Raw genomic sequence first — 16,968 nt, forward strand, 5'->3', positions numbered from 1 at the left:
TTTACATTAGAAATGTTCAGCTCATGTAAGATTGATTTGCTCTTAAATTGACTTTTTTTTTTTTTTTTTTGTTAAATGCACTATTCCAAAGATCTGCTCCTGGCTCCATGGATCTGGTACACAAATAAGGGAAGATCACTTTTTCTTCATTTTGTAGGTTTAGATAGGCTAATCCTAAGGGTTCTGATGAAAAATCTCTTGTTAATCACAGAAAGCCCAAGATGTTATGCAACAGCAGAGAGAAGAACATTTTTCCTTTTGGTAGCGATCCCACAGGTTACCTGCACTGAATGGGGCTACTCTGGTCAGCTATTGCCGACTATAGGAAAGCTACCATAAGTGTAATTTCTCCTCAGCCTTCAGATATACCTTCCATTGATGTCTGCACATGTTTCACCAAAGATTGAAACAATCTCCTCGTTTCCTTTCTGTTCCCTCACTTTTTCTGATGTGGTGGCTCTGGTGCAGCGCCTCATGTGACGGGGCGGCTGCACCACTGCCGGGAAAGGGTGGCTGGAGCAGCGCTCCTCTGCAATGTCCCCCTTCCCTCCACGCTGTGCATCTGCGGGTAGATGGTGGGTTGCAGCCACACCTGACAAGAATCATCGAATCATAGAATCATTAAGGTTGGAAAAGACCCTTAAGATCATCTAGTCCAACCGTTAACCTAGCACTACCAAGTCCACCACTAAACTATGTCCTCGAGCACCACGTCTACCCGTCTGTTAAATACCTCCAAGGATGGAGACTCAACCACTTCCCTGGATGCACGATCATGGGAGACAAAACATCCTGCTGGGTTGCTCCACAAACAACTGATAGCTTACGCACTGAGATTGCTTCGTGCTGCCACGTGGACGGGGGCAGTTGAGTGACCCCCCCCAGCCTGTCAGACTTGGCAGGTTTTCTGCCACACCAGAAGAGCTCCTGAGCTCTGCAAGTACCAACAGACAGACCATCAGCACTGGTTGTGTCTACTGACCTTCACAGCAGCCTCCCCTAATGAGGGGAGTCTAGCCAGTTTATAGGCCGTGTGCATTTAACTGCATTAACCAGTTCCCGTGCACACATTTGGAACTAAAACTCTACAAAGTTTGGCGACAGCCATCGCTCCTACAGGCAACGCGCGGGTGCCTGCATTCCCGCACAAACCCAAAGGCCAGACCCTCCTGAAACACTAGGCTCTGTGGTCAAATGAGTGTTAATGGCCAACACAAATTAAGTGTTGTTCAGGTATGGAGGACATCAGGGCTGTTGTTCCTGCCTGCGGGGTCTGTGACAGGCAATCCTTTTGCCATATCCAGTGAACTACACACTTTTTTTTTTATTTTATTTTTCCCTGACAGACGGTAACAAATGAATCCAATCAATTAATTACTTTTCCTGAAGATATTTTGCCAACACAAGGTTTGCAGTGTCCGTGTTGGCAGAACACATAAGAGTTTTCGAAATCCCACGCATTATTGTTGGCGTTACGTTACGTAAACCACAGGCTTCTTAAGATCCACCTTAGGAGTAGTTAATGGGTCTGTCCCCAGTCAGCTGGCGTTTGTGGAGATGATTGTCATATTACTGCACCAAGTGTGTAAAGCATCCCCTTTTCCCCAGCACGATTTCTTAAAGAAATGGAAGCATAATTTCAGCCTGGCATTGGGGAGCAGCAAACGTGGTCAAGGCAGAAATTTGTGGGCAGAGAGCGCCATCTCCAGCTACCGGATAATAATTACTCCGCAGTAACAAAACAACGAATTTGGTATTTCTCCTTCGGAACTGCCATCTGTTCTGCCAAAAGACGGAGAAAAAAAGCCGTCTGAGACTGATGAAAGACTGAGATTTAAGCCTTAACACTGTCTTAATATCCTGTAGGGAGACTTTGCAAATCCTTGATAAAGTTTCTGAATTACATTAAAAAGCTGCTTAAAAATGCAAGAGGCTGAGCATCCCAAATTTGTTTCTGTTTTCAGGCTACTTAGTGAAGAATAAAATAATGCCAGATTTTAACAGAGCTAAAATTTGTACTATACTGTGGTCCTCCAGCCTACAGAGAGTCTATGCATCTAATACTACAGATGAAGCATTTGATAAGCACTTGGAAAAGCTCATAAATTATACCTCTAGTACTGTCCCAGAATGACTGGGTAGAAAATTAGTGTAAATAAGCAACATGCAAAAACAGCATACAAAGTGCATGCAGAAGAATTTATTACAAATATTATAAAAATTACATAAATACAAAAGAATTACAACAGTTGTATTAAGTACAAGTGTATTTCGTGTACATTTTAACCCACATAAATGGTATATACGTTAGTGTACACTTTTAAAGAAATCCATGCTGAAAAAAACCCCAAGATATTATTTATAGCTGATGCCTGAGGAATTGTCGTCCCCCCCGATGTTAAATGATGTTGTTGCCATCCTGTTACCCAGCAGCTTTCTGTTCTTTCCAACACCACGGGAAGCCTCAGGTCTCCAGAGCACTCACAGCTCCAAAGGGTTGAAACGGAGCAGAGATATTAAGTGTATTAGAAAAATCAGCCTGTGAATGCGGGTATGCTGCTTTTACGGACAGCCAAGGTCAGGGCCTGTGAGCCCAGGCTCATTAATGTCACAGAAGAGTTTGTTCTAGAAACGTATCTTAAGGACACCAGTGGCAAAGAAGTTGTCACACAATAAAACTGAAAATCATGCCTCCTCATGTGTGCTGTACAAGACTCATTAATATTAAAAGAATTATTAAAGAATTTGCAAAAGCAAATGGATTACTGGATTTAAAGGGCTATTAATACTAAATATGCACATTGAATAGAAAGATTCAGGAAGCATTAAAAGACAAAGCAGCTGTTACCAGCTAGCCTTAAAAATAGCATTCCTGAACTAGATACAGCATCTTATTTAAAATGCAAATTATTAAATTACTCTGTGTTATTTTTATGATTGTCTGAGTTCAGAAGGTATTTGACAACTGTTCAGAAAACCAGAAAGATTCAGTTTGCAGCCACAGAGACCGCAAGATACAGAAAGCAAGCTGATGAAGCTCTATTAGAAAGAGACCTAGAAAGGACAAGAAGGCAATCAAGAACAGCTGGCATGGATTTATGAAGGACAAATCGCACTTGGCCAACCTGATTGCATCCTATGATGAAACGGCTGGCTACATCGACAAGGAGGGAGCAGTGGACACAATAGATCTTGACTTCAGTACAGCTTTTGAAATAATTTCCCACTGCACTTTCACTCACAAACGGAGGAAATATGGTGTGAACAAGCTGGTTGTTAGATGCATTGAAAGCTGCCTAGGCTGACGGGCTCAGTGGGTGGCAACTGGTGGCTTGGCAATCTGCCTGGAGGCCCATAACAAGTTCAGTACTCTAGGGGTTGATACTAGGGCCCGTATAGTTCATTGTCTTCATCAAAAACCTGGACCATGGGACAGGATGCACCCTCAGCATATTTTAAGATAACACTAAGTTAGGGGGGGTGGTTGCCAGACTAAACGGTAGAGCTTCAGTTCTGAGGGACTTTGAGAAGCTTAAGGACTGGGCTGACAGAAGCCTTAACATGTTCAACAAGGAAAAACACAAATAAGGAGAATCGCTCAGCCCTGCACCCAAGGCAGAATAAGCCCTTCCATTGGTACTGGCTGCGAAGAAGCAGGCTGGCTATCAGCTTTGCCAAAAAGGACCTGGGGTTATGGGAAAGCCAAGTCCAATATGAGCAAACAGCGTGCTCTCATCCCAAAGAGGGCAAATCACACAGTAGCCTACATTAGAAGGAGTATGGCCAATAGACTGAGACATATTACTGTTCCTCTCTGCTTGGTGCTGGTGAGGCTCTGGCTGAACACAGGGCCCAGTTTGGTGCTTCCCCAGATCAAGACGGGGCATCTCCAGTGAAGGCTACCAAGATGATTGGGATCTAAATCCCATCACCTTGAAGGACAGGTTGAGGGATCCGGGGCCTATCTATCTTGCCTGTTGAAGAGCATAAGGGGTCATGTAACAGCAGCCTACAACTACTTGAAGGGGGGTTACAAATACGACAGAGCTAAACTCTCCTTGGTAGCGGTAGCCAATATAACGGGAAACTACGGGCAGAAGTGGCTCGGGACGTCCAAAGAGGACATTATGAAACCAATTATTTACTTGGAAGGTAGTTAACCTGGACAAATTATGAAATTTTTTTTTTTGATTGTTTCAAGAGCTGTCAAGACAAAACTGCAACAGATGCGATTTACTTTCAGCGGGGAGGCTGGACTATGCAACACCCAGAGGTCCTTTCCAACCAACCTGTTTACAACTGTGCACAAACGTAAAGCTGATGGCTTTCCTGGTCTCCGATTCTTGTTTCTTGTGGGAAGATAGCCTTAAAACGGTCACCAAAGTGCTGTCTGTGCTTTGTTATTAATTTGGGAGTGTGTTTAAGTATACATATGAGCAAAAATAAAAACACTCTGCCATGTGTTGACACTTGGCAAACTGCAGATGTTCTTTTCTGAAAACAGAGTATTTCACTGCCACATTTAAACTGTTACCTGCTATTTCAGCTGGCAACACAAAAATAGCAAAGAAATGCAATGTATTTTGAAAATCCACTGACGGTAAAGTAATTCAGCGCGTTATTTATTCAACTTGTGAAAGCGATGGAAGTGCCTGTATCCAGTCTCCAGGAGTCCCCAAAACAATTTAAAACTCGAGTGCTGCAACTCCGAGAACTACCCTCTCTTCTCTGAATAATTACATGAGTTTGCACTACTTACTGTTGTTGGTTTGTTGGTTTTTTTTTTTGAAGTATGCTAAAGGTCACTGATATGATCAGTTTTGACTAAAGGATGAGTTATTCCTGCCTGTGCAATGCCATTCCCCTCCTTCACACCAGGGACTTTTTGAGAGGCGAGGCGAGGCGAGGCGAGGCGAGGCGAGGCGAGGCGAGGCGAGGCGAGGCGAGGCGAGGAGAGGAGAGGAGAGGAGAGGAGAAGAGAGGAGAGGAGAGGAGGAGAGGACACGACACGACACGACACGACACGACACGACACGACACGACACCTTCCCCTTCCCATCCCGACAGCGGCCGTGCCCGTAAGCAGCCTGGCTTCTCTTGCTGCTTTCCTCGTCGCAATCGCAGTCTGGGTCGCTATTATTAAAGCGCTGTTTGTGGTTAATTAAGTCCTAAGGAGCCAGCGCGTCGGGAACACGCCTCCGCCACACACCTGGCGCCGCGCCCCCACAGAGGCCCCCTTTCCCCCCCAGGCCCGGAGGCCCCCAGCCGGTTCCGGGGCGGGGAGCGCGGCGCCCGGCCGGCCGCTCCTTCCCCTTCCCCCGGCGCCGCCCAGAGCCGCCACAGGGCCGGCAGCAGCGGCGGCAGCAGCGGCTGGAGGCGGCGGCTGCTGGGCGGTGGATGGCGGCGGGGGCGAGCGGCGGCGGGCTGCTGCCCTTCCTGCGGCTGCTGGGGCAGCTCAAGGCGAGCACGGGGGCCGCGGGAGCAGCGCCCGCCTCGGCGGGGCGGCGGGCCCGCTGCGGGCCGGGGCGGCTGCGGTGGCTGCCCGCGGCCTTTCCGCGGGGCGGGCTGGGGCCGGGGCCGGGGCCCTCAGGCGGGTTTCCCCAGCAATCGCCGGGGTGGGAGCAGGGTCGCGGTTGGTGGCGCCCGGCCCGGCCGCCGGGGCCTGGCAGCGGGGCGGCCGGCGGAGAGCCGGGGCCTCCGGGCTGTGAGTGTCTGCCCGCCGCGGCGCCCGCGGAGCGGAGACGGCCGGCCCCGCTGCTGGGGCTGCGGCGGGGAGACGCGGGCGCCGGCCGGGGGAGGGCAGGGGCGGCCCGGCGCTTTGAGGCGAGCACCGTGAGGCTGAGGAGGCCGCCTGCTGCTGCCGCCAGCGCGGGCGCCTTTGCCTTGCCCGTGAACGGCAAGGGGAAGGCATTGCCTCACGTTGGGGCAGGTGTTTCCCGGAACCATCACGGCTTACCGGAGCCTGGAGGTCACGGTGGGGCAACGTTTCTGCTGGCGTCGCTGAAGTGAGGTCCTTCAAAACTTAAGGTTTTAATGTTTACGTTGCTGTGCTACTCTCCTCACGCAGCGAGTACCACGGACGGGATGGGTGTACAGGAACGTGGCGAAGCCAGAGAGCGTATCTGATCATATGTACAGGATGGCGATGATGGCTTTGGTGACCGAAGACAAGAGCCTTAACAAAGACAGGTGAGACTGCCTCTGGTTATTATGACCTTCTGTTAATGTCGTGGGAGAGCTGCCACCAAAACGCTTAAAATAGCTGTCATCCTGAGGAAGAGCTTTTAAAACACACTGAAGGAGTTTGAAATCCTTTCCCCTCTTCTTTTCCCTCCATCCTTTGGATGGGGTGCTATTTACCTGGTGAGCTGAAAGGGGCTAAAGACTTACTGCTAAATTCCAGGTGCTGAGGCAACTTGTTAATGCAGAGGCTCTGAGCTGGCCTTCTCTCAAGCCATAAGTAAGCAAGCTGAAGACACTCAGTTAAAACACAGTTTGAAGCAAGAGCAAAGGCAAAGCCACACGCTGTGTGGATTTTGACAGACTTAGCTAGCACTCAGCAGCAGTAAGGAGCCTCAGAAATCACATAGCATAGAAGAGAAAGCAGCATTAGTGTCGAATGAGTTGTCAAGTTTAGTACGGGATCATGCTTGCTTTGTCCCTTCACAAGCTGATGAAAATAGTGAAAGCTTTTTTGAGTGTTCTGCTGCAGACTGACATAGCTACAGAGCTCAGAGTGTCAGGTTATATATTGAATTTGGGGTGGCTCCAGTCAGATTACCTTCTACCTGTTGCAGTGTTAATGTGAAGGGTATAATGTAGTTGGTTATCACATCTCTGAAAGCCAAGCATACAAACGCTGGATATGTTATTGTTGAATGCTATGCCCTTGTACAAACTATATTTATACTTGAATTTACATTTACAAGCAGCAGTAGCTAGAAATCAGGAATTAAAATCATGTCTAGATGGAAACTACTTCCCTTAGCAAAGAAGTGAAAAATGTTATGTAAAATTAAAAAAAAAAAACAACCCTGTAAAATATATGAAGGGGATAAATTATGCAGCCTCTTAGCTTTATGAATAACAAGGTATAACTTAAAATGCTCAAAAACTAATTATTCTGTCTTTGCTTCTTGTCAGATGCATACGATTAGCTTTGGTTCACGATATGGCTGAATGCATTGTTGGAGATATTGCTCCTGCAGATAATATCTCAAAAGAGGAGAAACACAGGAGAGAAGAGGTAGGGGCATGAGGCACGAAGCCACATCTGCAAAGCGTTCTGCGTGTTTTTAATGTTCTGGTGGTAGTGAAGAGACCCTCTAATCAACATAATACTGTCATTGGCCTTCAACAAGTATGCCACAACCAACCAAAGTTTTCAACTCGTGATTTTTGTACATGTAGTGTCACCAAGTACAAAGTTATGGAAGGAGAACCTTTGAAGGAATCTTCCTGTTGGCCATTTCTTCCTGAACTGCCTGGATATGTGGTAGCCTGAATTAGTTATGTTGACCGGCCTTACCAAAAGGTGGGGAGCAGGGAGCAGGTGCACTGAGAAGGGTGGATGACAGTTTGTGTCAGATCATTTGTGTGGTGCCAGATCATGTGGTTGTGACAGAAACTTTATTTAAACCATTTGCACAGGACTCCAGACACAGGTGTCTCTTTTCGTCATGAATCTTTGAGTGCAACATGCCTGGAGTTATTTATTTTTGGCCTTGTACATATCCGACCTTTTGGTTTGTCATTTCTGGTTTGTTGCATTTGAAGAAAATGTAAACCACTCCTCCAGCCACAGCTAGAGGGCAACGTGATGCCTCGGAAACTCTTCAGGGGCTGCAATTAGCTCTTCAAAGAGTGTGAAAAACGTTGCAGTGATTGTTTCCTCCCCCTGTTCTGTGCTTACCTGTTTAAAACTTGGGGTTGGGGGGGCTATGACTAACTCTAGGAGTAAGCTCTTTGCTAAGGAAGTGGAAATGAAAGATCAAAGAGGTACTCGGTGTTCTTGAAGTACTATCTTTACTGACTGCAATTTTGGTATTTCTGTTTTTTTCAGTGTACTTCCTAGTGTGTTTTTACACAAAAAAAAAAAAAAAAAACAACAAAAAAAACCAAAAAACCCCAAAACCAAAAAAAACCCCTCTTTCCCAGAAGCTTCCAAAGGTTGTTTTGTCCCCAAGCCTCAGGCTTCAGCTTTGCCTAAAGGGAATTCTCATTTGTATTTGGGGAATGAAAAAGATGTTTTGATACCTAAGTATGTTTATTTGCAGCTCCTTCTGCTTCCATTTCACTCAGTGAGGACTTTGCTGTTGACTTTGTGGGAAGGAGGGTCAAGCATTAAACATTTAGGCTGACTCTGAAATATTTTGTTGTAAAAATACACCAAGGGTAACGGCTTCATGAGGTGGCTTGAGCTGAATTATCAATATGCCACTGCCACTGCAGACTTCTTTTTTTCCCCTTTGCTCTACTGCTGATGTTGAGGTGGTTCTGAAGTTTGCTGCTTGTGCAGCAAGTTTAATCAGCTAGTCTCACCAAGGCTAAGGCAGCAGAAAATTAACTTGATTTAAAAAAAAAAAAAAAGTTTGTATTTTTCTGTTTGGGGTTGTTTGGGTTGGTTTTTTTTTTTGCCAGGTGAGTCATTTTGCCCTGCTAACCTTGAAATCTGATGAGCTCCAGAGCTGGAAGGAGGTGGGGAGGAATGAGACCTTGATGCTTCAGTGGTGGGGAGGAGCTGATTCAGTTCAGCCATATTGTGAAACTATACCCTGTATTTGAAGTGGAGAAACAATCATGGCACAAAACTTTTGTCTTACCTGTGATGTTGATTGTTTCGGAAATAGCCCTTAGTGTTACTAGGAAGACAGTAGAAATAGCACAGAAATGAGACTGATCAGCTGGGAGAGCACAAAGAGCATGCAGAACAATTTCTGCTTGCTGGTGATACCATCAGTTTGATACTGTGTTAAACCTTGTACCAAGATTTTTGTTGTTGAACAAATGATTTCTCAGTCTGGGAGCACTGTGTTTTATTGCTGCATGGTATTAAATGGATTTTTTTCTCTGTTTTTCAAAATTGGAGATTTTTAAAGGCTTATGTTGTGTTGCCTGCCTGACAGTCCGTAGCTGTTCTAAGCCCTGCTAGTGGAAATGTGCTAGTTGAGTGTTTGGGAGGGGGCAGCTGCTTGTCAACACTGGGAGTTAGTGTTTTGAAGCTGCTTTTAGGAACTGCACCTATAACCTATTAAGTTCAAATGTTGCCTCCACTAGTTAAATCTGGAAGGCAGAGCTGATAATCGATGGCAGTTCCCTGGCATTTGACTTGCCTGTTTTGCTCTGGGCTTCTTTTTGGACTCTTGAAGATGATGGATGGATTTTCAGGTTGTTTTTCTTGTGTTTCAGACTAGTTCTCTAACAATTTACTTAAGCAGCTCCCAGAAAAGTTTCTTCACTGAGTGGTCCTACGGTTTCTCTGGCAGATTTATGTACACGTGCACTTTAGAATAATATACTGTGTAGTGTATATTTCTACAAACTTGGTAATGAGTAGTTAATTCTTCAAAAAAGATAATGATAAAAATGTGCTTGCTCAAAAAATGGATCAATGGAAATGGCTTCTTTTTTTCAGGCAGCTATGCAACAACTGACCCAGCTTCTATCAGAGGACCTCAGAAAAGAAATCTATGAACTGTGGGAAGTAAGCTTGCATCCTTTTAATCCTTTGCTAAAATTCAGGGTGCCCCATTGTCCTCTTCCTGTTTACCTATGAAACTGTGTCATCTCTTACTTTGACCTCAAGCAAGGTAGATTCATTTGCTTGGGAGATAAAGCTAATGGTAGGATTCAAGGTCACTTTGGAATCCTTTTCAAACAGAACCCCCAAATTTTGGTAAAATAACCAGCTTCTGCCTTTGGCTTCTCAAAGTTTCAGATGAACCTGTCCAGGGCTTGGTTTGTACAACTGAAGGAAGGGTTTGTCATCTACATCCAGCCCTCTTGGATATAAATCTGTTTTCTTACTACATGATCTCTTTAATTCACATCTGGCCGTTTGCAGCTCATGGTCTTTTAATACAGGAAAAACCAATGGGAGCTGATGATGTCATGGAGCATTTTCTGCTTTTTAGGCAAGGAATAATTAATGTGGCTTCCATTTCTTTATTTTACAGCCCATTAGGCTAAAATATTTAGCAGTAACTTCTGGTTTAAACTTAAATGTGGTGTACTGACACAGAAGCGTGCTTTTCTACAAACAACACAGATTGCCGGCTGGTCTTGGGTACCTTAAATGTTTGCATTGAAATGTATCTTCTGCGTTTGAAAGTGATTTAACTTTTTGATGTGAACTCATGCTGTTAATTGATAAGATCTTTACACTTGCAAACTATGGATGATTAGATTATTTCCAAGCAATTCAAGTTTATAATTACTGTGCTTTATCTTCTCCTGGCATACAGTCGCATGAGGACAAGTGCATCCACAATCTCTTGTTCGCATGTTGTTGCAAACAAAGCATTATATGTTTCTTGGACTCTGTGACCTGAAGCTGTATTTTATGCTGATATTCTTACTTTTCTGCTTGGACTGTATTGACATTCCAGATATTTGCAGCCAATTTCTGCCTTTTGTTACAGCACCCTGTTTGTTTGGAGTTTTTTTTCTTGCTGTAGTTGCATGGTGAAACTGGCAAGGGGGATGGGTTTTCAGTGCTATAATTCAAGGTAAAGGGGGAAAACCAGCATAACCAGATCTGGGAAATAATGTGTGTGCATTTGTTTAGTGAGCACTGGTTCTTTCTCCCTTGGGAAGCTGTTATAATTGAGGAAAAGGAGTTTTTGATAGATAAAATTAGTCCTGTAGGACTTTTTTTTTTTTTTCATACTTTTTTTTTGTCTCAGTCTTCTCTTGTGATTGTATAAGAGCTGGTTCAGTGTGCAGTTAGTTCTTCAGCATGTTAGCTTTTTATCATTCTTATTAACCATAATTTAACATATGCACACTTTTGATCATTTGTTCTTTGTTTCTACCTTCAGGATAATTTATTGGCATTGAGTTTCCAATGCAGCGGTATGAGTGTAACTCACGTAGCAGCGAGTGTAACCTAAAAATCTAATATTCACATGTAGCCCTCTAGTCTTATTTTAAGTGGAACAGCTAGGTACTTTTAAAAAGGAAAAAAAAGAAGGGAAAAAAAAAAAAAGACAAAATAAGAAGCCTCTGATCACTTGGTATAATACTCTGCTCTCGGCTAGCCAGAGGCATTTCCCTCTGATTTCTTCTTGTGAGTGAAGGAAGTTATGGCCTGGAGCGGAACAGTGGCTGGGACAAGATCTGTTCACACTCCTGGCAAGTCCTTCCTGCCCTGCTCTGCCCTGGTCTCTGCCCCTCTTTCCCTTTCAGCCTTACGAGGGCTATTGCTTTGGACTGTACTGGTGGGCACTCTGCAAGTGTAGTGTAGGGGAGAAAGGTAGCAGAAAGATGCCTCTGATATATTTTCACTTTATAACTTAATCCAGAATATGTTTGAAAAAACATTAAAGTAAATGAGTCAGCACACTTCAGCTCTGTCCTGCTTTTTTATTTTCAAGAGGAAAAGCACGAGAGGAAAAATTTTTAAAAGACAGACTGTGGTGTTTGAGAGACCGGTTATGATTTTTCCAAAGTACACTGTTATTTCGCACTCTTAAACACCTGCGGGGAGGAAACAGTAAGTGTTTATTTCAGCACTGTGCACAGTTGCACGTATAATAGCTGATGTTTCTTGAGGTTAATGTGAGCTGGGGTGTGAATAAGATCTGGTGGGTTGTATGGCACAAAGAGGCTGGTAACAGATTGATACTCCCAGTCAGTTGCTGGAGGTGGGACAGACCTTTACAAGCAAACAGCCATAGTTCTCCTTCTCCTGAAGTTCTCCTTTGTAATGCTGCCAAGAGTTTGTTCTCTTTGGTGGCAAAAAAGAAAAAAAAAAGGAAGAAATAGATTTAAGAAAATAAGAAGTAGTATTTAAACAATTTAAAGATGAGGCAAAGCTCAGATTGAAAGGAGGGAAAGAAGGTAAAAATGGTGAAATTTAAATTGATTACTAAAATAATGATAAAAATGTAATTGAAAATTCAAAGCATCGTTCAAACCCAAATAGAGTAGTATATGAATCAATCATGGCTATCAGAATCCGGATTTCTGACTTTCAAAGGTAAAGCAGGAAGCATAAGAACAAACAGGCTCCTAATAGTATGTCACACAAGTAGACAAGACCATGCCACACAGATGAGCGTCACTGTGCTGGAATTACAACCCAGGATCTTGCCACTGCGAATGACACCCACACCCACAGCTGTCTTCTTAAGATGCAGAAAGAGGTGCTGTGTTCTCTGGTCTCATCTGCAGAACTGCTGTGCGTCACGGGTTGTGTGGGTCTGAAAGCACGGATGGGCCCGGTGTGTGCTCACGCCTCTGGTCTGATGATCAGCGGTGGTGACGATGAATGGGGTCAGGCCTGCCGAGGGTATCAGGGTGATGGTAACCTGCACAGAAAGAAGCCTTTTTCTGCTGTTGGTTTTGGAGGTCAGGAGGAGACCAGCTGATGAGACATCAGGTACAATGCAGAAGATTCGGAAAAGAGAAAATGAAATGGCAAACCTGTCTGCAGCCATCACTGGAAGCAGATGACAGCAAAATTGTTCAAGTTGACTAGAAATGTGAATGACTTACAAATATATACTGACGATGACTGGAGAGGGGGAAAATACAGCAGAGAGATTAAAGGACTTAAAGTCTGAAGGGGAGGAAACCCCTTAACAATTCCCTTCCCTATCCCCTAGGAGAGACATAAAGACATAAGCAGCTCAGACAGATTAGACCAAAGAGATTAAGAAGGAGTGATGGGAGAAATGTAAAGAACAACTCCTTATAAAAACAGCAAGCGGTGGAGAAAAGTGCAAAATAAGTCTTAAAAACAGGTAATGGTAGTGCATAGGCACACACTGTGGTAATTCGTAGCCTTAGTCAGGCCTGAAAAGATCTTTATATATAAAATGTTGTTAAATGGAAGCTGTTATTTAACTTGTATATCATGTAGGGTTGTCTCCATATCATCCCTAATTCAGCCAAAACACTTGGTATGTTTTTAAGTTACAGTATGCAAAAGAATTGTGCTCTTAAGTCCTATTACATTTGATAGAAATTTAGCGCATACTTATTTTTGCTGAATAGCAGTCTTGAAAAGAGAGTGAAAGACGTAACTATCATGAATATTTATGGGGTGGCTTGTACTAATGAAGAAAATTCTAGATATATAAAGACCTTCTAATACTCTGTTTCAGAACAACACAATTTTTTTCTTATAACTGCAAATCTGTTCAGGAATATGAAAACCAGTGTACTGCAGAAGCGAAGTTTGTAAAACAGTTGGATCAGTGTGAGATGATACTGCAAGCATTTGAGTACGAAGAGTTGGAAAACACCCCTGGCAGACTGCAGGATTTTTACGATTCAACTGCTGGTATGACATTGGGGCTTTTTTTTTTTTTTTCTTCCATAAATGAAGTGAAATATATCAATTGCCTTTTATTCTGATAGACATTCAGAGCAAGTGAGATCTAGTTATTTTACTCATCGCTCAAGTACCCTGAAAATTTTTGGGGAAACATACTGCAGCGTGAACATACCTCACATTTATTTGTATGTATTCAATCTGAATCTCATTTACGCCAAGTTCCTTTTATATCACTTTGGACACCTAGAGAGAGGCCCAGCTTTCGTTACACTTGCATGTGTCTAAGGATCTCCCTGTACCATCAGAGGGGGTATAAAGGAGGCTTCATTCTTCACTGATGCTCTGACAGCAGCTTGTTTGTACTTTGTTAGCGTTTCGTGAGCCAGTGAAATAAAATTTGTTATCCCTACATGAGCTGTGGTCTTGTGCGGCCTGCCCAAGGTACATGTGAGAACCAGCTCAGTGAAACGTTTTAGGTGCAACTGCATTTGGTTTTGTTCTATCCACTGCTTTTCATCCTTTCCAAAATAAACTGATAGTGGAAAGGAAAAATACGTAAAATAATAGTCCTTATTATTTTAGCAAGGGGATTGAACACCAGAAGAGGACTGTGACTGCAAGTCATCCTATCCTGGAAAAAACTAGGGACAGACAAACCTGGGGAGAGGACCAGCAGTCACCAGACACAGTCCCTGACAACTCCCATTTATACTTTGGTGACTCCTCAGGGAAATAACAAGCTCTCTGAAAAATGCAATAATTTGATTAGGGAAGAAGGAAAAAAAGGACAACATCAGCATAGCTGGAATACTTAATTTTCTCATTGACATCTTTGCCCTCCTACTAGAACTCAGTAACTTTAAGCCAGTGTCTCAGTAGGGCCTAGAGCGTATGCCCTACGCGCACCTGGAACTGGGGTGGTTTCCTGTAGCTGGATGCATAGCATGGGATTGTCCTGGTCAGGATGCATCCTTTTTTCAGCTCTTAAGTGTCTTAATAGAGCATGAAATATTTTTACAAGTTTTTGGGGAAAAATAGCTGCAACTACTCTTACAGTTATTCCATAGCTGGAGTAAGATGGGAGTGATTTCTTTCTTAAAAGAATAACTTGGTGTTTATTTTGAGCCTAAAGCAACGTCACTGCTAACCTTTCGCACCTAGGAAAATGAGAGCATTTTTAATTAACTTTCCCTTTCTTTTCTTTTGCAGGAAAGTTCGTTCACCCAGAAATACTACAGCTTGTATCTCTGATTAACACAGAGAGGAATAAAAAAATAGCTGCTACATCTCATCCACATTCCTGAAGTGTTTCTAAATGCTGTAGCTATAATAAATACTTTGTTTTATATTCTGCGCATTATTTTTCCTCCCGTAACATCACTAATTCTGCCAGCAGATTTTTTTTCTGTGCATTCACTGCTGAGAATCCCAGGACCACTTAGATAGGAGCAGGTGGGATAGTGACCTCCCAGATCGAAGGTTGTGTCGAGGACCAAATATTTAGAATGAGTTTGTTTGGCTTTTTTCTTTTTTTTTTTTTTTATCAGCCTCTGATTGATGCAGTGTCAGTTACAAATAATTCTTCATCGGGGAAATTCAGGTAAGTTTAAAAATTAGCTGATTGCAATCTCATCTGTTCGTGTCATGCATTGACTGGGACAGGTGGTCTTGTTTTGTGACTTGTAAGTATGTATGGATTTAAGGACCTTCTGCATCAAATGGGTTAATATCTGATCACTGTGCTACACAGGAGTGAGACCAATGAGTACATTTCTCTAGAAGCTCTTGACAGAGCCAGACTTGGAGATGAGATTTCTTTGGAGTGCATAAGCCTTAAGAAGTGATGGTGGATAAAACTGGTAATCATCTCATTCATTACATTTTCTCAATACGTTTATAGTTTCACACAGTTGTTCCACTGCTTGTGTTGTATCAGGGAACGGTGCTGAGATTTCCGTAAGGCCGGTATTCCTGACTCCCCCTCGCCCCAGACTGGCAGTTTTACAGACTCTTGCCCAGGTAACTGGTAACCACAGGACAGCTGAGGTTGGGAGGAACCTTTGGAGCTTGCGCAGTCTTAACACAAAAGCCTGTACGCCCAGGTAAAGCTGGCCGTCCCTTGTTAACGCTGTTACTCGCTGGTACTGACTCTGCTGTAAATGACGGTTTTTAGCAGAGGTAACAATGCTAATGTAAAAGTACATCATGGTTGTCAGGTAAAGCTGTAGTGGTGGTAAATGCCATCATGAGGCCAGTCTGCACTACTAACTCGTGTCATGCGTGCAGCTGGAGATTAGGGCAATGTCACAATTACTACATCATAAAAGTTTGCACCTGGCAAAACTCATGTCAAATGAGGCAGCATAAAACTAAATGCAGCGGTCGTCCCCTTTAATGGCAGGTAATCTAGCTGAGCACGCGTTGTCAGGCACCGTCGCTCCAGGGAACGTCTCCTTTACGCAAAGCTCGGGGGCCCGACGGAAGCTCGTGCTGCGTTCTGGGGCTGCTGCCTTTGGCAGAGGCAGAGGGCGAAGCGCAGAGCTGCTGGGAGCTCTGGCCTTAGCGGCCGGCACAGCGCACAAAATCGGCAGGGCATATTGGTCCGGGGGAGGCGCGGGACGCCTGCTCTGCCCGGGGAGCCCCCCGAGGCAGCGGTTGTGCCTTGTGGAGACCCTGGAAGAACAAGCTGCACCTCACTGAGCAATAGGAAGCTGATCAGTCGTTACTGGTGGCTGTCACGCTGCAAGGGTGACGGCGTGGGGCCCGCTGAGCTTTGTCCAGGGCCCATCAGTCTTCAGCATTTTTATTCCACCGAGATGCGTACAAACCATAGCCTCCATTAGTTTGTATTAAATGCCAAGCCCGAAAGAGCTACAGATGCATTGGAAGAGAATTGAGAACATTCTCACAAACAAGAAAAGAAAAAGAGAGGTTTGGCGGAAACACAGCGCAAGCGCTACCCCAGCAGGAACAGTCGGTTCCTCCAACGCAGCGGGAGGCTTTACTGGCTGGCGAAACCCCGTTCTGCAGGGGGCCCGGGGGACAGAGCGCCCAGCCCCAGTCAGCAGCGCAACGGTGCAAGAAAGGTAAATACTGCCCTGGGAAACGCAGACGTGGTTTGAGCGTGCGTTGGGTGGGGTTTGGTTTTGTTTAAAGAAATGCAGCAGCTACTTTACTTTTGTGTAAAATGACATTCCCTCCTATGCACTGCAGGTGCAATCGCGTGTCAGTTTTGGGCGCTGCATTTTAATAGAAATCGGCATTGGTTGGAAAGAGACTGGAGGAGAAAGCGCCATCGGAAAGCGTGAGCTGTGATGACAGGGTGATAGAAGGGTTAGCAGACAGCCTGTGGGGCTTCGGGCTTCCCAGTGCAGTACTGAAGGGCGCTGTTTGCGTGTCGGAAAAGCGTCCTAGGCCCTGGATGTGCAACCTATGAAAGGAAATCACCTCCTCCCATGTCCTTCTCC

General features: G+C 44.5%; 1 protein-coding gene across 1 annotated transcript; it reads left to right on the forward strand.

Annotated features, from left to right (window-relative positions):
- Window positions 1–5,210: 5,210 nt before the first annotated feature.
- On the forward strand, window positions 5,211–14,849 carry HDDC2 (HD domain containing 2). The gene is made up of 6 exons (XM_087775493.1): window positions 5,211–5,460; window positions 6,068–6,189; window positions 7,144–7,246; window positions 9,635–9,703; window positions 13,369–13,507; window positions 14,711–14,849. Exons 1-6 carry the CDS (start codon window positions 5,398–5,400, stop codon window positions 14,803–14,805), a joined length of 591 nt encoding a protein of 196 aa, XP_087631619.1. The 5' UTR covers window positions 5,211–5,397; the 3' UTR covers window positions 14,806–14,849.
- The last annotated feature ends 2,119 nt before the right edge of the window (window positions 14,850–16,968 follow it).

Source organism: Nipponia nippon, unplaced genomic scaffold (assembly GCF_047370975.1).
Source record: "Nipponia nippon isolate SJK-2023a ecotype South Korea unplaced genomic scaffold, ASM4737097v1 scaffold_4, whole genome shotgun sequence".
Classification (NCBI taxonomy): Eukaryota; Metazoa; Chordata; class Aves; order Pelecaniformes; family Threskiornithidae; genus Nipponia; species Nipponia nippon.